At 43.8% G+C, this 23,714-nt stretch overlaps 1 protein-coding gene across 1 annotated transcript in view; it reads right to left on the bottom strand.

Annotated features, from left to right (window-relative positions):
• Nucleotides 1-23,222, bottom strand: part of LOC117507705 (ankyrin repeat and SAM domain-containing protein 1A-like) — a 72,740-nt gene extending 49,518 nt beyond the window's left edge. Inside the window, exon 1 of the mRNA XM_034167522.1 lies at nt 22,755-23,222. Within this exon, the coding sequence (XP_034023413.1) occupies nt 22,755-23,021 (267 nt within the window). The 5' untranslated portion in view covers nt 23,022-23,222. The remainder of the gene's footprint in view (nt 1-22,754) is intronic.
• Nucleotides 23,223-23,714: the final 492 nt, after the last annotated feature.

Below are 23,714 nucleotides of genomic sequence, written 5' to 3'. Positions count from 1 at the left end.
TAACACCCCCTTAGGTCACTTTGAGTACCTGGTCATGCCGTTCGGCCTCACAAACGCCCCCGTGACGTTCCAAGCGTTGGTTAATGACGTCTTGCGGGACTTCCTGCATCGGTTTGTCTTCGTATATCTAGACGACATGCTCATCTTTTCTCCGGACCCTGAGACTCATGTCCAGCATCGTCAGGTCCTATAGCGGTTGTTGGAGAACCGGCTGTTTGTGAAGGGCGAGAAGTGCGAGTTCCACCGCACTTCTTTGTCCTTCCTGGGGTTCATCATCTCCTCCAACTCCGTCGCCCCTGATCCGGCCAAGGTTGCGGCGGTGAGAGATTGGCCCCAACCAACAAGCCGTAGGAAGCTGCAACAGTTCCTCGGCTTTGCAAATTTCTACAGGAGGTTCATTAAGGGCTACAGTCAGGTAGTTAGCCCCCTGACAGCCCTGACCTCCACTAAGGTCCCCTTCACCTGGTCGGATCGGTGCGAAGCCGCGTTTAGGGAGTTGAAGCGCCGGTTCTCGTCTGCACCAGTTCTGGTGCAGCCTGATCCTACTCGCCAGTTCACAGTGGAGGTGGATGCCTCTGACTCAGGGATAGGAGCCGTGCTGTCCCAGAGTGGGGAGTCCGATAAGGTTCTCCATCCTTGTGCCTATTTTTTCCCACAGGTTGACCCCGGCTGAGAGGAATTATGACGTCGGCAATCGGGAACTCCTTGCGGTGAAGGAGGCTCTTGAAGAGTGGAGACACCTGTTGGAGGGAGCGACAGTGCTCTTTATGGTTTTCACGGACCATCGGAACCTGGAGTACATCCGGACCGCCAAGCGGCTGAACCCCAGGCAAGCCGGCTGGTCACTGTTCTTCGGGCGCTTTGACTTCCAGATTACATACCGCCCCAGGACCAAGAACCAACGATCGGATGCCCTGTCCCGGGTGCATGAAGAGGAGGCCAGGGCCGAGTTGTCAGACCCCACAGAGACCATCATCCCTGAGTCCACTGTCGTGGCCACTCTCACCTGGGACATGGAGAAGACTGTCCGGGAGGCCCTGACACGGAACCCGGACCCGGGGACCGGCCCGAAGGACAAACTGTACGTCCCACCAGAGGCCAGAGCTGCGGTTTTGGACTTCTGTCATGGTTCCAAGCTCTCCTGTCATCCCGGGGTGCGCAGAACCATGGCAGTGGTCCAGCAGCGCTTCTGGTGGGCATCTATAGAGGCTGACGTCCGGGACTACGTCCAGGCCTGTACCACCTGTGCCAGGGGCAAGGCTGACCATAAGAGGACTTCAGGACTCCTCCAGCCCCTACCGGTACCTCACCGCCCCTGGTCCCACATCAGCCTGGACTTTGTCACGGGCCTCCCGCCGTCCCAGGGCAACACCACCATCCTCACGATAGTGGACCGGTTCTCCAAGGCGGCCCACTTCGTGGCCCTCCCGAAGCTCCCGACGGCCCAGGAGACGGCAGACCTCCTGGTCCGCCACGTCGTGCGTCTGCATCGGATTCCAGCGGACATCGTCTCAGACCGTGGCCCTCAGTTCTCCTCTCAGGTCTGGAGGAGTTTCTGCAGGGAACTGGGGGCCACGGTGAGTCTCTCGTCCGGGTATCACCCTCAGACAAACGGACAGGCAGAGCGGGCCAACCAGGAGCTGGAGCAGGCCCTCCGTTGCGTTACCTCCGCGCACCCGACGGCCTGGAGCATCAAAGTCCTCAGCCCGGCCGCAGTGAAGCTACAGCTGCCAGCTTCACTCCGGATCCATCCTGTCTTTCATGTGTCACGGATAAAGCCCTACCACACCTCACCACTCTGCACCCCTGGACCTACACCGCCTCTTGCCCGGATCATCGACGGGGAGCCGGCATGGACCGTGCGTCGGCTCCTGGACGTCCGTCGTAAGGGTCGGGGGTTCCAGTATCTGGTGGACTGGGAGGGGTATGGCCCCGAGGAATGCTCCTGGGTGAAGTGGAGCTTCATCCTGGACCCGGCCCTCCTGGCCAACTTCTACGCCCGGCACCCTGACAAACCTGGTCGGGCGCCAGGAGGCGCCCGTTGAGGGGGGGGGGTCCTGTTGTGTGGGCCGCTGAAGAGGAGGTACTGCTGGCCCACCACCACCAGATGGCGCCCTGCTTGGAGTGCGGGCTTCAAGCACGAGAGGGCGCCGAAACCAGTGGAGTGACAGCTGTCACATCATCATCACCAGCTGTCACTCATCTACGTCAATCCCCATAAAAGCCGGACTGCAACTCCACCTCCCCGCCGAGAAATCAGCTACCATACAGGTAATTTCTCTGCTAAACTTAACTCTGAATAATAGTCTGATCTCATTTGCAGCCGTTTTCCTGTGACGGGTTCCTTATCTGCTGTATTGGCGTTTGGTGTGGACTGCGACGGCTTCGCCTCCCACCCCAACCAGATAAGTGGTTTTCACAGGAGCTGTCCGAGTGTGTTATTGGAGGTGGAGGTTCTCCCTCCTTACTGAACACAGACTGTGGGATTACTGAGTGTGCGAATTCACACTCATCAAAACTGTTTCTGTTCTCTGCCAGCAGTACCAGGTCTGACTGCTGAAGACAGTGGCCACCTGGGGCGCAGGGCTTGGCGGCTCCGGTGTTCTTCAGATCCGTTGGTGGTGGAAGCTGTGTGGGATCCGGCTCTTCTATCACCAGACGTCTTCTATCTTCGAGCCTGCCACACGTCACCTTGTGTATGATTGACATTCCGCAATATTGTTATTGTCTGTACTTCGTTGTGCGCTTCACAACATTAAATTGTTACTTTTTTGGCTTATCCATTGTCCGTTCATTAACGCCCCCTGTTGTGGGTCCGTGTCACGACACCTTCCCAACAGTAAGAGCTTTGGCACGCTGACACTCACATTTGCTCACTTCACATTTGGTCCATATCTGTTTGAAAATCAAATTCCTTGACCTTAAATTCTTTAAGGGCAATTTTGGGGTCAACCTTCACTGACATACCAAGTCTGATACGACGGGTGATTGAAAAGTTCTGAGCCTGACCAAGAAGAAACCACAACTAAATTAATGCAGTGCTTCATTGTTCAGCATAATCCTCATGTACGTAAGTCCACACACACTGTTAAACCGAACACTCCATTTTAATACAATAAATGTTAATGTAACTCAAACTTTGAAAAAAGTTATAGTCACTCATTTCCATTAATTAAACAAACTCAAAAATGAATTGTTGTCATAACAACTCAGTTCCTTTAAGTTCGTTTAAGTGTTGGTGATGTATTTCCAGTGCATTCCATTCACTCATTTTAATTGAGTTTATGTAACGGAGGCCAGCAGGTGTCGCTGTGCAGATGTAGTTAGTAAACCTCACTCCCAACAGCTCCAAAGGATTGTCTGGTCACAAGGCCAGAGCACCTGGGTTTTAGCCTTCTGGTTAGAGAGTCCGACTTCCACGCCGGAGATCGTGAGTTCGCATCCCAAGGGGAACAAATGGGAGGAGTCATAACAACACAATGCAGAGTCAACAAGTAAACTAAAGAATGCATCAAAAAAATCTAATCCAAAATGCAATGTAGATTTTTTAGGCAGAAATTTATTTGTCACGTTTTTATTGAAAAACATAAACTAGATTTACATAAGTTTAATTAACTATAAATTAAGTTACTAAAACTTTATCAATTAAATTTTTGAAAATTATTTTATTTAAGTTGGCAAACTCAAATGGTTTAAGGCAATCAGTTTCCTCAAATGGTTTGAGTTCAACTAAAGGCCCGGTCCCATTGGCGTTTAGGATGATTTGCGTATGAATTGCGCACAGAATTGGTTCATATTCGCTAAACGTCCGCAATATCCGTGAAACGTGTTTGTATGAGTCGGCCGACAGCCGCACACATCCACAATTATCCGCAGAGGCACGTTTTTCCGTTGACAGGATTTTTGAGCTGAACAAAATTTTGGCTGCAAATGACATCTGCCTTATATATGCAATACATACTCAATACATACACAATGCATACACAATACATACTCAATACATACACAATACATACTCAATACATACTCAATACTCAATACATACACAATACATACTCAATGCATACACAATACATACTCAATACATACTCAATACTCAATACATACACAATACATACTCAATACATACTCAATACTCAATACATACACAATACATACTCAATACTCAATACATACACAATACATACTCAATACATACTCAATACTCAATACATACACAATACATACTCAATCTATGCGCTGTATATCCACCATTATCCACAACTGATGGGGTATTGCGGCTTGGCAGCGGATATATTGTGTGCCTATCACATCCACATCACAAACTAAAATAAGGCTCAATTCTACCCCTTGGCCCTTCCGCTTCCCCTCTGTTTTGCGCGGGCACGAGAGACGGAGAGGTGTCTCAGTTCTCTTTTTGGAGCGAGGCGGAGGGGAAGGTGGAGGGCTTCAAACCCCTCCGTTTGGAGTGAATCTGGATGCACACTCCATTTGGAGGGGTAGGAGGAGCTTAGCGTTGTCTCAGAAAAATAAACATGGCGCCGAAAGAGCCACACAAATGAAGCGGCTTTCATTACAAATTACGCTATTTAGAAAGTTATAACTTGCCCAAAAACTTTACAGGCAGTTGTCTATGACAGCAACATGTATGCTGCTGTATGTATGTTGTGTATATTGTTGTTCTGCAGAATATCGTAACTTCGTTCGAGCGCTGAGACGTTATAATGCACATACACACGAATGCTATGATAAGACACTTTTATATCTCACAACGGAGAAAATCATGAAAAAGTGTAAGCACGTTAATTTATATGTTCATAAAACTTTGAATAATATCAATCCCTGCTGTTGGATTTCAAGGTCTGTAACGTGTGTGTATTTAGTAAACAAACAGGAGCCCTGAACACACTCATCTAATAAGCTTTCAGGCAGAAAATGAGAAGTTTCATCAATGGGAATAAGTTGGAAAATATATACACACACATGTAAATGTGTAACACATAACCTGACGTCCTAACAGACTGATATTATTTGTCAAGGAAATTTCTAAAGGAAATAGGGCTGGATGCAAAAAATGGGAGAATTTGAAAAAGAAATATAAGGTTAACAGAACTAGATGCAGCCCCATAACATACATACAGGTGCTGGTCATATAATTAGAATATCATGAAAAAGTTGATTTATTTTAGTAATTCCATTCAAAAAGTGAAACTTGTATAATGTATACATTCACTGCACACAGACTGATATATTTCGTGTTTATTTTAAATAAACTTTTCCTGTTTTATCATTAGTATTTTATATGATTGTGTGTCTTTTTAAATTCATTTTATTATTTTACTTCTTTTACTTATTTATGTTTTAAACTTTTTTATTGTGTTTTAATCTTATTTCATTTTATTCTGCTTTTAAATGGTGTCTGTGAAGCGCCTTGAGGGGATTAGTTGTGATTTGCCGCTATATAAATTAATAATTATAAATTATTTTAATTACTAATTAATTAATTACTAATCAATCAATTAATGATTAATCAAATAATATTAATTACTATTATTGATTAATTGTTATTAGTATTATTAACAACCAATTACTAATTAATTATTAATATTATTAATTATTATTATTATTATTATAAATTACAAATTAATCAATTAACATGACATGATTGCGATGCATCAAAGAAATCTGCAACTTCTTCTATTTCTTTGCATTTACGCAGAAAGGCAAGAAAATAAAAAGAGCAAACAGGCTACTGCAACAAGTTGCATTTCGGTTGCCATGTTAACAAACAGTGAAGACAGCAGATTGACAAGGGCAGTTTTTTTTCGGAGGGGTGTCTCAATTCATAGGGCTAGAGGCATACCCCTTCACCTTACCCCTTGTTTTAAAGGGGTAGGCGTAGGGGTAGGGGTAGGGCCAAGGGGAAGGGGACTTGTTTACACATTTGACTTGTTTACATTGTCAAGGCTTGATAAAACAGTTGCGTGTTTTTTCCTTCTTGTCTGCAGCTGTTACAGTATTTATTCCTGTTTATAACAGATTTAACTTCTTGTTATAATCGTTCAGACAAGCTGCGCTCTGATGCGATCCGCTGACGTCACCACTCGCCCTGTTCACTGCTTCTTTACTCCAGTCAACTTGTCCAAGTCCAGCAAATGCTCCAGAGGCTGTGGTGTTGGTGTGAACAGTGATGCCGAAAGGCCAGAGTGCACTTCATTTATGACCGCAATGCACATGCCGTGCGTCAATACATCTGTAATACCTCCATGATAATTGCAAGTCCGATCCATTTGCTCAATACATGCGTTATTCATCTGTGACTGTTTGTCATATGTTCGCTGTACATTATTAATATATCCGTAATTCATACTGAGACATCTGTCATTTTTGGCCACTTTTGTTGCGGACGACGACAAACGCCCAACATTTGTATTTAATCAATTCATGCACAATTAATCCCCTCCCCAGTGAGACCAGGCCTTAACTCATTCAGTTTTACAGTGCACTTATTCCAGCATCACTGCAGTGCCTTAATATCGCTCTCATCAACAGATTTATCCTGGAGCTCGAGGTGTTATGGTCTGCTCGTTCTGGCCCTGTCTGTCTGTTTTTCCCTCCAGGTGGTGCGCAGCAGAGCTGAGGAACCTGAACCACACCTGCAGTGCATGAGCACCTCATCAGCAGCCTGTGTGCTTAAACCCAGGGCGATTCTTCCATGACCTTGCCTACTCCAGAATCTGTGCCAGAAGACGCCAGAATCTCACAGCAGAATTTTATACCAGAATCTGAGATCAGCCTGAGTCCTGCCTGATGCCTGAGACCAGAACCAACCAAGAGATTTCACAGAGAGAACCTCAACATGAATCCAGAGCTTCCCGCAGTTTCTCTTCAAGGCAACCTGGCCTTTCTATTTCCCTATTTCCCGTAATACAGTATTCTGACCTTTGGTGTTTCCAGACACCTTCCTGTGCATCTTCCATGCCGCAACCTGCAACCTGCTACGTCACTTCAGTAACGCTCAGCTGTGCCGCGGTACATCTGGAGTCTGCTTCAGAGCATGCCGCTCTGCTCCTGTCAGCTAAGTTCCTGTTCATCTCTGAGATTCCTCTCTCATTCAGCTCATGTCTGTGAACTGCTTCTGTTTATTCCAAGAACTGTATGAACTGAGTGCAGAACTATTAAGAACTTCCAAGTCATTCCTGAAGCCAAGTTCCAGCTAAACTGAACTGTTTCATTATTGCTGCTGCTGAACATTCCTCAATTGAGCCACCTGTGTTACGAGTGCATTAATTCACCTTTTTCTCCTTGTCAGCAGCTACCTGGCACCAGTTCCAGCCCTGGAATCCTATCAGCACCTTTTCCTCCTTCCTGGTTTGGACTGCGCTGCAGGTCCCGGCTACCACCGGCTGGAGCGGGCCCTATCTGCAATCTCCGGGCTTCCTGACTCATTGACTCTTTTCTGTTGCACTTTATTGTAAATAAATCTCCTTTGTTCTCCCTCCTGGAGATAGTTCACCATTATGTGCCCTCTGCATGCCAGAAGACACAGGCCATGACCTTTCAAGTAGATGTGACCGCCTAGGCTTTCTTCGGTGGGGAGAACCCACAAATTTTCATTGCTTCGAATGTTATTTGGACTCCGGTTCGAAGTGATGAACCTAGGTCTTGTCCATGGTCACAAATCGTCACATGAAGTTATTGGGCTCTGCCTCAAAAAGCCGAAGATTCTCCCTGGACATCTGGAACCTTGAGCATTTCTGGTGAAAAGCCTCGGGACCCATTGTGTTGAAAGTTTTGTTATTCCCACTTCTTCTGTCAGAACAGAATGAATTCTCTCCTTGGAAATCCTTACGGTACTGGATATGCAACATTCACTTATTCTTCTGTCATTGAGGACCATGTTGTAAAGAGCATGTTATGTTGTCCTGTATTTCAGAGTATTATTACGATATCAGGGACATTCTGGATCATTTGGTCGAGGTGTCAGTTCTGGGTCTTCTTGGTGTTGCTCCGTCTTCTGTGCTTGTTCTTCCCCTCTTGAATTCGGCTGACCAGCGTTTAACTGTAGCACAAGACGGTGCATCCTCCCCTAATGTCAATACCATGTCCTCATGGATCTCCTTTGGAGACATTCTCTTTTTTATGACATAGTGAATAACAGTACGCCCACCAGCTTTGCCCATTTTGTCAATTTGACCAGCCCAGTCTCATGGGTTTTTTTTTTTGTGCCCTGTCATGAAAAGCGGTGGATTTTTGTGACAGTTTTTTTTATTTTGCTATTTCCAATCCTCCCCTTCTCCTAACTCTAACCATAAATATAGCGTAAGTCTCTACCCTCCCCTAACCCTAACCCTAACCATAGCCATCCCAGACCAGCCCCCCCTCAGTCACCCCACATTTTGTGCCTCCGTCACAAAATTAATTTGTGCCCATGTCAAAAAAAAAAAAAAAAAAGGCCCTTTTTCGCGCCTCCATCACAAACCCATAGATTAATGTACGTTTCGTAATGCCGCCACGAACTGCCGTGAGACTGGTTTGATTTAACACACCTCTACTCGCTTCACTGAAATACTGTGTCTCCAACATTGTACCCAGTAAGACAAAATTTCACACATTCTGAAGAGAACTGTCGGTTTCTCAGAATACAAAAGCTGGAGAACCTCACCCTAATATTTGTCAGGCTCAAAACTTTTCAATCATCCCTCATACTAAGAAATTAGAAAAAGGATGCTGGAACAGTAGGCCAGCAAACAGACAGGTAGACATGATCTTGGCCCCAGTGAATGATTTTTGGCAAATTTTACCTCAACTGGGTAATTTGAGAACCTACCTCCATATGGGTACCAGGTTTGGTGCAAATTAGAAAGACAAATGTAACATTTTAAACCTTTGAAACCACAAATTTGACCTTGCCTGGCTAATTCCAGAGCCAACTTCCATATGTGGGCCAAGTTAGGTGGATATCAGAGTAATTTGCAAGTAATCATAATTTTGATCTTTGGATTAAGGATCTACAACCACATACCAGGTTTGGTGAAAATCAACCAAAGGACTTGAGAGGACAAAGGAGACAAACAGACAGACAGACAAATGCTCATATGGTATGGTCGATTACAGAATAACACAATTGGAGAGTTTTATATCTTTGCATATGGGTATTGTCATTATTGTCCCATTCATTATTTAAAACCACAATCAGCATATCAAGAAGGCACACACACACCCTCACGTGCACTCATACACAGAGTGCTGCATGCACTTAAAAGCTTGCATAATTAATGAGCCCAGGAATGCCGCTGGAAATTTAGAGTACGTACAAGAATGAAGCCTCTGTAGCGTCTGTAACATGTTGTGTTAGTCTTTGCCTTTGGAGTGTTGAACAGATGTAGGGGAGACACTAAGCCCATAATGTTAGATGACATATCTATTAATACCATCCTCCCACCAGAGAGGAGGATGATGGTACTGTGTGTCTGTCTATGTGTCTGCATCAGCTCAGATAACTCAAAAACTATCGCTGTGACTCACTCGAAAATGTTACACCGAGTAGGAAGTCACTGTGGCTGAAGCTCCTCTGAGATTGGACGATTGGTCAATTAGCTGTTGGAGCTGTTTCACGTCCAGATGTGTTGTTCTTGGCTTTCATTGGCTAGTCAGGATAATAAAAGGTCTAAAGTTGACTTCAAGTGGAGTTCCGTTAATCAATCTGGAATGTAAAGAGGATGGTACAGCGCACAAAGGAGACAAGTGAAGGAAACCACCGAGACACCCACGACGCTCTGAAGCAGCTTCAGTGGCTGTGATTGCTAAAAAGAAAACGTGAAATATAGGCTCGAGTTTGAAGTTCATGGAGTTGGGTCAAGTTTCACTAAAGGCGGCTCCCCATTGACGATTTTTGGCCCCAGTCTCAGTTCTGATTTCAAAACTGAGGAAATAAAACTGATTTCAAAACAGCAGGCACCTACTAATTAATACCTGCTTACATAAGAGTATAACCAAATATTGCCCAGTGCACCTGAATCATGAAATCACAAATTTGCTCTGTTAGGGGAGGGGCTTGTAGATCCTGTAAAAAGAAAATAGCCTATCTACATGTTTTGGTTTTTTATAACGGCATGAGTGGTCTGTAGGACTAAATAAAAAGTGTTTTCAGGCTGATGGGACAGAGTTTTTGGTTTTTATTTTATTTTATTTTGGGGGGTTAGTGATGGTGCACTCTGAATGAGCCTGTTGAAGCAGCAGTCAGATAGGGAGAGAGACAGAGTCAGACCCACATGGCCACCTCCAGAATCTTGGATCTTCTAGTGGCCTGCGATCACCTTAGTATTTTTTCTGTTTTTCTTGATGCTTAATGCTGACAAATTATACTGTATTTGTTGTCTTTCTGCCGCTTGATTCTGTTTTTTTCTTCTTTCTGTGTTTGAGGTGCAGCTCCATCCAGAAGTAGGAGTGGGCGTCTTCTTCTGCAAGCCTCCCGTCCTGGAATCCCAAAATTTCCTGGTCAAGTGTGTCTGGAACATGGCCCAAGTAGTGGGTCACCCCTTTGAGTCTGGTCTGCTTGAGGTTTCTTCCTCAAATCATCAGAGGGAGTTTTTCTTTACCATTGTCACCTGTGTGCTTGCTCTGGGGGTTAGTAAGGTTAGACCTTACTTGTGTGAATTGCCTTGAGGCAGTACTGTTGTGATTTGGCACTATATAAATTGAAATAAATTGAAATTGGACCCATACTTAAACTCCTCGTCAAGTGGAGGAGTTTAAGTATGGGTCCAATTTAAACTCCTCCTCAAGTGGAGGAGTTTAAGTATCTCGGGGTCTTGTTCACGAGTGAGGGACGGATGGAGCGTGAGACTGACAAACGATTCAGTGCAGCATCTGCAGTGATGCGGTCGCTGTATCGAACCGTCGTGGTGAAGAGAGAGCTGAGCGGGGGGAAAAGCTCTCGATTTAAAAATTGATCTACGTTCCGATCCTCACCTATGGTCATGAGATTTGGCTCATGATCGAAAGAACGAGATCGCGAGTACAAGCGGCCGAGATGAGTTTCCTCCGCGGGGTGGCTGGGCGCTCCCTTAGAGATAGGGTGAGGAGTTTAGTCACTCGGGAGGAGCTCAGAGTCGAGCCGCTGCTCCTCCATGTCGAAAGGAGCCAGTAGAGGTGGCTCGGGCATCTTTTTCGTATGCCCCCCGGCGCCTCGCTGGAGAGGTGTTCCAGGCACGTCCCATCGGGAGGAGGCCCCGGGGAAGACCCAAGACACGCTGGAGGGACTACGTCTCTTGTCTGGCTTGGGAACACCTCGGGGTTCCCCCGGAGGAGCTGGGGCAGGTGTGTGTGGATCGGGAGGTCTGGGCGGCTTTGCTTGAGCTGCTGCCCCCACGACCCGACTCCGGATAAAGCAGAAGAAAATGGATGGATGGATGGATGGATGGATGGATGGATGGATGGATGGATGGATGGATGGATGGATGGATGGATGGATGGATGGATGGATGGATGGATGAAATTGGATGGGATGTGAGGAAAAGATCATCTACAACAGGGATTAAAACTAGAGGTGAGAGTCTATAGTTTCATGAAGAGGTCGAACGAAATCTCTGTGATGAAAAACAAAGGTGGATACATCCACTAAACATCCATCGACCTCAAAGGGTTAATGCTTATATCATACCAGTCTTCCAAATATGTCCCTTTGTGCCCTCAGGTTCAATTTGGAAACAGTGCCTGCATCATCACTATACAACATCAAAGCTGATATGCATGTTTCACAAAAAAAATCAGTCATTACATCATCAGAGCAAACTCCTCCTCATCCATCGCTTGCTGGTGAGGGAACAACAGCTGCAATTACTTCAGCTTCAGAAAGTAGGTGGTCAGCATAAAGAGAAGACAGTTCTGCCTCCACCACTTCTGGTCCCTCAGCACACATACTTCAGCCCCCTGTATGACTTGAATGCAGTGAACACACGACAATATCTTCTATGTCCCTTTCCCTTATATTAAGCAAAACGTATTTTTCAAGTACTTTTTCAAAATTTCTGTTTTTAAATTTGTTGGTTCAAAAAAATGATTAAAGTTTGGCTGAAATGCATTTTGTTTCAGTACACTTTTTCAGAATGTACACTGTAGAAATGATCAGGATGATTCAACTTAAAAACTTGCGTTCAATTGCTGCCTTAAGGCCTGGTCTCACTGGGGAGGGGATTAATTGTGCATGAATTGATTATACAAATGTTGGGTGTTCGTTGTTGTCCGCAACAAAAGTGGCCAAAAATGACAGATGTCTCAGTATGAATTACGGATATATTAATAATGTACAGCGAATATATGACAAACAGTCACGGATGAATAACGCATGTATTGAGCAAATGGATTGGATGCATTGCGATTATCACGGAGGTATTACAGATGTATAGACAATGCATTGCGCAATGCAGATGCACGGCATATGCATTGTAGTCATAAATGAAGTGCACTCGGGCCTTTCGGCATCACTGTTCACACCAACACCACAGCCTCTGGAGCATTTGCTGGACTTGGACAAGTTGACTGGAGTAAACAAGCAGTGAACAGGGCGAGTGGTGACGTCAGCGGATCGCATCAGAGCGCAGCTCATCTGAATGATTATAACAAGAAATTAAATCTGTTATAAACATAGGAATAAATACTGTTTGGCTCGAAATGCTTTCTGCAGCTTGTTAGGTTCACACGTGCGTGTGCGTGAACGGGTCGTCAAGCTGCAGCCTCCTCTGTGATTCAGGAAGTGATTAGCGCCATTTTCAACGGTGAGTTTGCAGAAAACATGATTAATCCGCCACAAAATAATTATTTTATATACACAGCGTCCAGCGCAGAGCGCGTGGCAGCCGGTAGAAGAAAGAACGGCATCCAGCTGTGAACACAGCGGGTGGGATCGTCAGGACGCAGGTCGTGCTGCTGCGTGAAGCAAAACATACTCGTGTCAGTGCGCCTTTATGTTGTTGGATGGCGTTTTTGGGGATCCATAACTACATCTGTACGTCTCCACAGCTGGACTGGCACTGACTGGCAGGTATGTTGATGTCTGCCATGGTACTTTGGGTTTACGTGGAGTGGCTGTTGTGCATTCGCAAATTGTCCGCAAATCAGATGGAAAGCTGACGTAATACAAACGGCTTTATTCGTGGCCACTCTGTATACAGTCGCTACATCTTATTTTAGTTTGTGATGTGGACATGATAGGCACACAATATATCCATTTTACACACTGTCCCAGTCCGCTGCCAAGCCGCAATACCCCATCAGTTGCAGATATCAGCGGATAACGGCGGATATACAGCACATAGATTGAGTATGTATTGAGTATGTATTGAGTATGTATTGAGTATGTAAGGCGGATGTCATCCGCAGCCAAAATTTTATGCAGCTCAAAAATCCTGGCAACGGAAAAACGTGCCTCTGCAGATAATTGCGGACGTGTGCAGTTGTTGGACGACTTATACAAGCATGTTTCACAGATATTGCAGACGTTTAGCAAATATGAACCAATTATGCACGCAATTCATATGCAAATCATCCTAAATGGCAGTGGAACTGGGCCTTTACCAGCTTAAGTAAAGTCAACTTAAAGAAAAGCTTTTATTCAACTCAGGAAGGTAAGTTATATAACTTGCTAACTGGGCAACTTAAGTTTTTATGTTGAATCACCTTGGTAATTTTTACAGTGTACCATGCAGTCCCAGCTGGCCTTATTTTCAGCTTTTATTTTATTATTTCAATGAGGCTTTGCTGTCTTTTTTGCCGTTTATGCAATTTGGTTCTGTCCATATTCATGAGGAAAACTTTAATGTCAGCCCCCCCCCCCCCCAAAAAAAAATAAATAATAATAATAATAATAATAATAAACATAAAAAAATTCTCAGTGGAGTGGACATTAAAATCTCACACATTGGAAAGAATTCCATATACAGCAGGCACAAACTTTTACCTGGATGGGAAGTGCAAAAACACTTGGCAGAACACTTTTACAAGAAATTCTGAGACATATTTACAAAAGATAGATTCTAATGGAAGGGGAATGTACCAAAAACAGATTCTGATGGAAGGGGAATGTATCAAATGACAGAAATCCCCCTTCCATCATGTTTAGCATTTGGTACATTCCCCTTCTGTCAGAATCTGTCATTTGTAAATTTGTTCCAGGACTTCTTGTAAGTGTTCTGCCATTTGTAAAAGTGTTTTTGCACTTCCCAGCCACCGTAAAATAAAGCTTAAATGCTGCTGATGAAAATCTCAGGGCAGTTACACTTTAATGGGTAAAGTGTGTTTCATGTGTGTCACAAAGTGAAAATTTCAAAACAAAATTGCTCTTCTTTGCATATAAAATTGTGTGTGACCAAGAATTAATTTAAGCAGATTGTTAAAAGGAAGCAGTTGTATGACGAAGCGCTTTGAGGCAACTTTGTTGTGATTTGGCGCTATATAAATGAAAATAAATTGAAAAATTGAAAAATTGAATTGAAAGAAAGCTGGAAACTAAATGTGAGCAAAATATGAAAAGGCTGTAAATAAACTGTTTGCATAAATGAGTTGTCAGTATCTTGAGGATGAGCTTCTCATTTTGACTTTCTGGTGTGATCACCGTCATATAATGTTGGTGGAACATTGAAGTGCTGAGGAATAAAAAGTGACTTCATCAATTCTTCTGTACTCTTTTTTTTTTTTTTTTTTTTTTTTTTACCTGCTGGGAGCTTTACATATTTTACACTCCAAGCCACAAAAGTGTGATATTGCACTGTATTATGGGATGGTTTCTACCTGGTCCTTTCATTATTTTAACTGCATTTTTCTCATAAACGGCAGGAATTCATGACCCACAACAAGCCTATTTGGATTCAATGTGTTAAAATCTACAAGAACAGAAGTGTGCCATGAAACTCATTTGATAAACAAAACAATCAAGGATGTTCCTTTGCGATGAAAGTGAAGATGACAGTGAACATCTAAGACATTGTCAAATGAAACTCAAAAAGTGCATTTTAAAACAGAAATAGCGCTTTTTTGATGCATAATTTAAAAAGAAAGTATATAAGCTCCAGTCCAGAAGAGGTGTTGATATGTGTATGTTTAATGACAGATTCCATGTTTGCTGGCAACAGAAAAGGCCGCCCAAACCGAACAAATCCCTCAGGTTCTGGAAGACAAACAGACACTCGGGAGGAGCTGCAAAACAGGATGCTCTTGAGGACAGGATGCGCCACCCAACATGGCCTGAATAAACAACCCTGTCAGAGGTCAAGGGGGTGGAGCAGACAGATGGGATGACATACACAGCATACAAGGCCAAGTTAAAGTTCAAGTATTCTGAGGTGATGCCGTATGTCCATATGAAGCTGAAACAAGATTCTGGCAAACGGGAACCCATGACCTGTGCGTGGGACAGCAACTACGGCAAATACTCAGCTTTGAAATGTAGCTCTTGACGGTATAACAGCTTGGTTTAGGTATTTTACTGTGGGCTCGTGATAGCCTCACCTGTGAGTGATGCTGTCCTCTGCAGTAGATAAAAGAGGACAATGCCAAAGCAGATCAAAGTGACACCCCTCGTTTGCTTTTCAGTTCAGTTAAATTATATTTATTTATACAGTGTGAAATAACTTAATAAGTTGTAACATCCTACTTTTAAACTCTGATAAGACTGAAATGATGGTTCTTGGTCCAGTGAGACATCGGCATCAATCTGACCAATTAACTTAGCCTAGGCTCATGTGTCATACATCACACTGACAAAGTGAGGAACCTTGGGGTAATTTTTGATCCTACATTGTCCTTTGACCTCCACATTAGAAATATTACGAGGGCTGCTTTCTTCCACCTGTGAAATATAGTGAAGATTCATCCCATCTGGCTGATGGGATGCTGAGACCCTGATTCATGCATTTGTCTCTTCTAGATTGGACTACTGCAATATTCTACTTTCTGGTTTACCGCAGTCCAGCATTAGGGGTCTCCAATTTGTTCAAAATGCTGCTGCCAGACTTTTGACACAAAGCAGAAAGTTTGACCACATTACACTCATTTTGGCGTCTCTTCACTGGCTTCCTGTCCCAGTGAGATCAGATTTTAAAGGTTCTGCTACTAGTCTATAAAAATGTTCACGGACTGGCACCTGCCTACCTAGCTGACCTAATTAAACCCTACGTACCGGCCGAGGCTTTGCGTTCACAGGATACCCCTGTTCTGTGGAATGATCTCCCTGCATCAATAAAACAGTCAGATTCTATAGAGACTTTCAAGTCCAGACTTGAGATGCACTTACAGTTGTGCTCAAAAGTTTACATACCCTGGCAGACGTTTAGTGTTTTTTTTGGCCATTTTTCAGATAATACAAATGATAACACAAAAATTTTTTCACTCATGGTTAGTGGTTGGGTGAAGCTATTTATTGTCAAATAACCAGGTTTACTCTTTTTAAATCATAATGACAACACAAAAACTACCCAAATGACCCTGATCAAAGGTTTACATACCTCTGTTCTTAATAACATGTACCGCCCTCTTTAACATCAACGACAGTTTGGAGTCTTTTGTGGTCATTGTGGACGAGGCTCTCTGATGGTGAAGCTGCCACTGAATATGTCTCCGACTTTATTTACATCAATTACAAAGAAATACAAACAATATGGCACTTTATGGTAAATCTGCATGTAGACAGTTCTCAAAAACTGAGTGACTGTGCAAGAAGGAGAAGAGTGAGGAAAGCCACCAAGACACCCAGACAACCCAGAAGAAGTTATAGACTTACGTGGCTGATTGGAGAAATTGTGCACAGTGCAAGCTTTGCATTTTGCATCACTACTCTTTGCTTCATAGTGGAGTAGAGCAGAGAAGGATTTTCTTTCACCAAAACAGATCAAATCCAGGTTTGCATCTCAGATGTACCTTCTGGCAATTTGTAGCTAAACTTTCAGGTCTTCTTTTAAAGAAAATCCTCCTCTATTCCACTTCATCATGAAGACGGATAACTGGTGATAAAAAATGTAAAGCTTGCACTGTGCATAATTTCTCCAATCAGCCATGTAAGCCTATAACTTCTTCTGGGTTGTCTGGGTGTCTTTCCTCACTCTTCTACTTCTTGCACAGTCACTCAGTTTTTGAGAACTGTCTACTCCATGCAGATTTACCATAAAGTCAGAGACATATTCAGTGGCAGCTTTACCATCAGAGAGCCTCGTCTACAATGACCACAAAAGACTCCAAGCTGTCGTTGATGTTAAAGAGGGCAGTATATGTTATTAAGAACAGAGGTATGTAAACTTTTGATCAGGGTCATTTGGGTAGTTTGTGTTGTCATTATGATTTAAAAAGAGTAAACCTGGTTGTTTGACAATAAATGGCTTCACCCAACCACTAACTGTGAGTGAAAAAAGTTTTTATGTTATCATTTGCATTATCTGAAAAATGGCCAAAAAAACACTACATTTCTGCCAGGGTGTGTAAACTTTTGAGTACAACTGTAAGTGCATCTTAAGTCTGGACTTGAAAGTCTCTACAGAATCGGACTGTTTAGACCTTACCCACCCCTTGAGCAAGCACATTGGTAAAAGCAGTAAGGAATATAGTAGGGAGGGGTGTTATTTCAAAAAAATTGGAAATCTATAAATGTTTGCATGGAATATGGAAATATACACGGAATAAACCATAGCAGGATACATTTTGGGTCATTTGGTTCCAAAAACCCATATGGACGGAGCCAGTGAAGATATCGGGTTCAAAAATCGCCAAAACTATCGACGAAAATGTCATATCTTGAGAACCGCTGCACCTAGAGACTTGAAATTTGGCTCCAAATGTTGCTTGACCCCAAGTTTATATTCAACTTCTATAGTAAACAATAAGGTGTTTTTTAAGAGTAATTGACAAAAAAAAAAACAAATTTCAGTACATACGTATGTTACGATCAATTGTAACAAACAAAATCTATGTAGTTTTTATTTCAGGAACATCAGTTGAGTATAATCATCACATGTAAAGAATGATGTGGCCACAATGAACTAATTATAAGCAACAGAGTGGCTTTCTACGTCAACAGCACATATACGACACACGCGTAACTTGAAATTTTTAAACGCTCCGTCGATATGGGTTTTTGGAACCAAATGACCCAAAAATTATACTGTTATGGTTTATTCCATGTATATTTCCATATTCCATGCAAAAATTTATAGATTTCAAAAATCTTTGAAATAACACCCCTCCCTAATTATAGCTCCCTTAGGCATTCCTTGATTATAGGAAGAAACCTCAAGCACACCAGACTGAGCTGGGTAGCCATCTGTTTTGGCAATACTCAGTCTGATTCTGAGGATTCATTCAAATCTATATTAAAGATTCATCTGTCATCTCTTTCCTATGACTAATATAGACTTGCATTAAATTCCCCTCAACCTTAAATATATGTTAGTATAAGCCAAGCTGGACTCCATCTCACCATATCTAAATTCTGGGATTACTAGTCGTCTTGTCCAAGGTGACGGGGTCAATGAAACCACTGGATCGATATTACTGATGGCTATGGGACATAACATAAAAGAAGCAAAGCATGGTTCTCTTGTCAGTCTCCTGTCTATGTGATGTCCATATCATATGTCTGTATCACGCTTAGTGCATGGCTCAAATTGGGATGGACACAAATGCAAACTCTCACAACTGATGGTGTAAGGAAAAAAACAAGGTTTAATGAGTAAACAGTCAAGGAGTCAATACACGGGAAGTCCAACAGCGTGGTGAAGGTACGAGGAGCTGAGTCGTGCTCCAAAAAACAGGCAGAGGTCAAAATACACAGTGTGGTGGCGTTCAGAGGCAAAGACAAACTCGAGGTCAAAGACAAGGCAAGGTCAAAATACCGGCAGGCAGAAAACAGGACAAAACAGGAAAGTGACATGAAATTGGCAATCTGGCAGGGAACCATGGGACTGTGAGGGTTTAAATAATGGGCAGGGTAATCAGGGCATGAACGTGGAAAAGGTGTGAGGAAGATTCTGGAAGGGGCATGACTGAGAAGCACAAAGGCAAGTGCAAGAGAGCTAAGTGAGACAAAAAGCAAAGCGGATCAAAGGAAGAGAAATAAGTGAAAAAAAACCAAGGGTGAAAAACACGACGTGCCCAAGACAAAGAATAATTAACGTGAACAAAACAAAATTCGGAAATAAAGTGAGAAGCCTAAAAGGAGAACAGCAAGAAAAATTAATGACTATGACCAAAACTAGAACAGAACTGACACAGGCAAAAGTATAAATGTAAATACAATAAGCAATAATACGATGGCAACACAAACTATTGACGAAACAGAAAACAAAACCAGAGATTACAGAATACAGATAATACAATGAAGGACAAAACAAAGTAAATAATAACCACAGAATGCAATAACTAACTAACGTAACATAACCAGATTACAAAACACAGAAGGTAAATGAAACAAAACCAGAAACTACAAAATCACCAACAGAAGACCACAAAAAAATGAATGATAAATAGAAAACAAAACCAATGGTAAAGGGAGCATGATCAGAATAAAACCACAAATGTTCAGGACACAGAAGCCAATATCTGTTGTGTGGGCCGCTGAAGAGGAGGTACTGCTGGCCCACCACCACCAGATGGCGCCCTGCTTGAAGTGCGGGCTTCAAGCACGAGAGGGCGTCATAGCAACCGGGAGTGACAGCTGTCACTCGTCATCAGCACCAGCTGTCACTCATCCACATCACCACCACCATAAAGGCCGGACTGCAACTCCACCTCCCCGCCGAGAAATCAGCTACCTTGGAGGTAATATTCTCTGCTGTATTTAACACTGACTAATAGTCTGAACTTCTTTGCAGCTGTTTTCCTGTGGTGTTGCCATATCTGTGGGATTGGCGTTTGCTGTGATCAGCGACGGCTTCGCTTCACACCCCAACCAGATAAGTGATTAGACAGGAGCTCACGAGTGTGTGACTGGAGGTGGAGGTGCTCCCTCCCAAAAGAACACAGACTGTGGGATTACTGAGTGTGCGTACTCACACTCACCTGTGCTGTTTCTGTTCTCTGCCAGCAGTACCAGGTCTGACAGCTGGAGATGGTGACCACCTGGGGACCCAGGACTTGGCGGCTCCGGTGTTCTTCAGATCCGTTGGCGGTGAGGGCCGTGTGGGATCCGGCTCGGTTCTGGACGGGCGTCTCCTATCCTCAAGCCTGCCCACACGTCACCCAACGTGTAATTGACTACAGTCCCAAACTGATTGTTGTCTGTATTCCGTTGTGCACAATTTACAACATTAATTTGTTACTGTTTGGCTTATCCATTGCCCGTTCATTTAACGCCCCCTGTTGTGGGTTCGTGTTCCTACACTTTCACAACAATATCAGTACAAAACTATGACAGGAGCCCACAAAGGACAAAGTCTGCCCTTACTGGGGTCTTGTAAAAACAACTGTTGGTTGACTATGATGAGTCCCAGTAAAATAGACTAAAATTGCATATATGGATGTCAGCACGGTCACACCAACCCCGACACAAGTCCAGTCGTCCATGAGCCAGTCATCAATTTTGACCTAATCGGTACCACTGAATGCAAATTATTGGTTGAAATAAAAGGATTAATAAATGGAACAGTTTTGACTGTGTTGAATGTTTGGTCTCCAAGTAAAGGTCAAACAAGGTTGGATTCTATGACACGTGGCAGGTGTAACATGATAACTAAGAAAGACACATGGTACAAACCATTCCTTATTAGATCCCTATTAACCCAAACCAAAATTTGCATCATTTTTACTGAAATTGGAGAAACTTTAACTTTTGTCCCTTGTACACACTGAACTTGACCTTGGTCACCATTTTTTATGTTTTTACCCCATAACTCCAGAACATTCCATCATAGATAGTCCAAACTATACTTTTTAAAATTGTTATGATCAGACAAATAATGTGATTTAGTTTTCAGTGTGATTGGAGCATTTTTAAATTTTGACCTCTGTGTAATTCCTTGTTGACCCCTACCTGGCTACAGCTACCACCCTGGGATGGCTATCATACATTTTTGTGTAGGCCATGGTACACTGAGGCTGGATTCTAAGTGTCGTTTAGTCACCTTAAGTGGTACCAAAAACCTGCTTGGCCAATGGGCTACAACCCCTACACACAAAGACAAGATAGTCCCAGGATGGTCCTGGACTTGAAATTGCTCCAATATAGACCACATATGTGCCATTGCAAAGTAGTCACGAAACCCACAGTTGCTCTTGTGGAGTGCGGCTGAGGGACCTCCAGATTTTGATGGTCTTGATTAATTTTGTAGCACGACAAGTACCATGACTGGGGAATCGATTTTGATGGTCTTGTGACAGCCATGTCACAAGAAGACCTTTATAGACACTGGAGTCCCATTGGTGCCAGTACCCAGATTCCACAATGTGAAGTGAATAAGAGCCTATGCCTCCATCTGGATGGGTCAACAGTAGAGGTGGGTAATCGCGACCACATGTTTGTTCCATCGACCCATTGAACCAGCTGATAGTTCATCTCTTGGAGCAGGTAGAAATCACTTGTTTTAGGCACACAGGTAGAAGCAATAAATGGCAGGACTTTTAGTCATCAAAACCGGGATTACCCACCTCTGGTCACCAGTCTGCCCCATCCAAGATGTATACCCCTGGGTGGACTGAGACAATGCAGATGGAGTGCTTGTCCAAGGACACAAACAAGTAGCATGACTGGGGAATCAAACCCAGGGCTACATATTGGTAGCCCAACATCTTCTCCCACTGAGCTACCTGCTCAGGGACGGGAGAAAAAAGTCACAACAACAAGAACAACGTGGAAATGATCTCACTGCAGAGGACATAAGATGGGTATGACAAGATATTGCACTTGCCATACCTAAGCGAGTCTAGATGTGATCTTTATCTTTATGACAGAGAGCAAGCACCGTGCAGAAAGTGTCAGAAGTGCTTCCGTCTGAAAATAATAAAAGAAAAACCATCATATAATCCAACCCCAAGACCAAACACTGCCTCTGCCATCATCTTTGCTTCATTTGTCCTCGTGGGGTTTAAGATATTTAAACAGAACTGGTAATTGTTTTTTATTAATTTCAGAAACTTTGACATCGATATAGGAATTTATACCCCCATCACCCCTCCAAACAAGCCCCCCAAATGAAAGAATTTGGGGGTGGAGGAGGGCTGGGACAGTGGTCTGAAAGTAGATGGCATAAGACAGAGCAAAGGAGCCGGAGGAGTGCAGGAGGAGACAGTGGGAGCGTGGGTCGGCCTCTGAGATATGTACTGAGTGGATGTGGAATGACAGCACTATCCCAATTAGTCTTGGATGCCAGGGCTGCTACAGGGAGGTCGGTGCAAGTGATCAAGCCATTCATGCATTCAAGCACTTGCCGTGGGCATACTATGCTGACAGCCTGGGTAAAGTTACTACACTCCATCAGTGCTTCAGCTGCATCGCTCTCACACTCCCTCCCGCCTCTCTTTCTCTCTCAGCTGCATCACCCGTCCCCGTAATCTGCCTTTATTCCAGGCTCATCCTCAGTTGCTTTCCCTTATCGGCCTCTTTTCTCACTGTCACACTTTGGAAACAAACACACACACACACTCTCTTGAGGGTATAACACACTTTAGAAAATAAACACACACACTGCAGTTGAAAGCCTGTACAGGCATAACATGAGTAGTGCCACTCCCTCAAACGCTCCCACTTGTTACTATCCACACAGTGTGAGCATTACCTCATCCCACTCTGAGGAAAAGGAGGGAAAACGCTCCGTAGACACAGATCCACCGCAGCCAGCTCGGCCGCCTTCCTCTTCCCCGCTAGGTGAGGCCAACAAGTCGGAGTCTGACTTGGACAAACTGCGAATCAGCCCCAAGTCAACAGGTCTGGCTTTGACCACCATCAGCGCTGGCTCGTCTGAAGCTTGGTTCGACTTCTTGATGTGAGCCTGAGGAATCTGGATCACCTTTGCCGTGTTGTCACCGAGTGTGCACTCTGCCATTGTTGTGTTACTGCCTCAGTATGGCACGTTTCCTGCTGGATGCGGGCTCGTTTGGACACTGATCAGTCTGGAGGTTTGATGCTTTGAATGAAGCTTTGCAGTTGGATGGTGACTCTTCTGCACAAACTGAGCTCCAATTCATACAAGTGGTCCTGTTTGGAAGGAGAGGGAGCACGTGTCAGCGCGCAGGAACAATCGCAAAGCTCCACCCACTCATTGCGTCCTGTGGATGACCCTTGATAACAAAACACTTTCCCTCTTCATCCTGTCTGCTGCTGTCAATTTTTTTAATCTTCTTTTTTTTTTTTTTTTTTGTAAAATCACTCATTTAGAACCTGGTATGAATCTGCAAGTACAACATTCCCAAAGGTAATATTCCTGATAGAATTCCAGTAAGACCGCAAATGCACATGAATTCATGTGCAAACACACATGCACACAAACATTCACTGCTGCAAAGAAGCAAGCGGCACATGCCACAGGCACAGCCTGCTGCCTGATTACAGCAAAAACTAACGCAAACTCAAAATCACCATCTGAAAGAAACTGAACAAAAGCTCTGTGCAAGCCAACAAACACATTTAGATTCTCTTACACGCAGAGCCGAGATCTGATGCCCTCCCTGCACTGTAGATTTGTGGACACCGTCGTGTTCCGAGGTTGTTATCAGACTCGAGAAGAGGACCAGCCCTG

Source organism: Thalassophryne amazonica, chromosome 3 (genome assembly GCF_902500255.1).
Source record: "Thalassophryne amazonica chromosome 3, fThaAma1.1, whole genome shotgun sequence".
In the NCBI taxonomy this organism is placed as follows: Eukaryota; Metazoa; Chordata; class Actinopteri; order Batrachoidiformes; family Batrachoididae; genus Thalassophryne; species Thalassophryne amazonica.
This window is presented reverse-complemented; position numbering and strand designations above follow the sequence as displayed.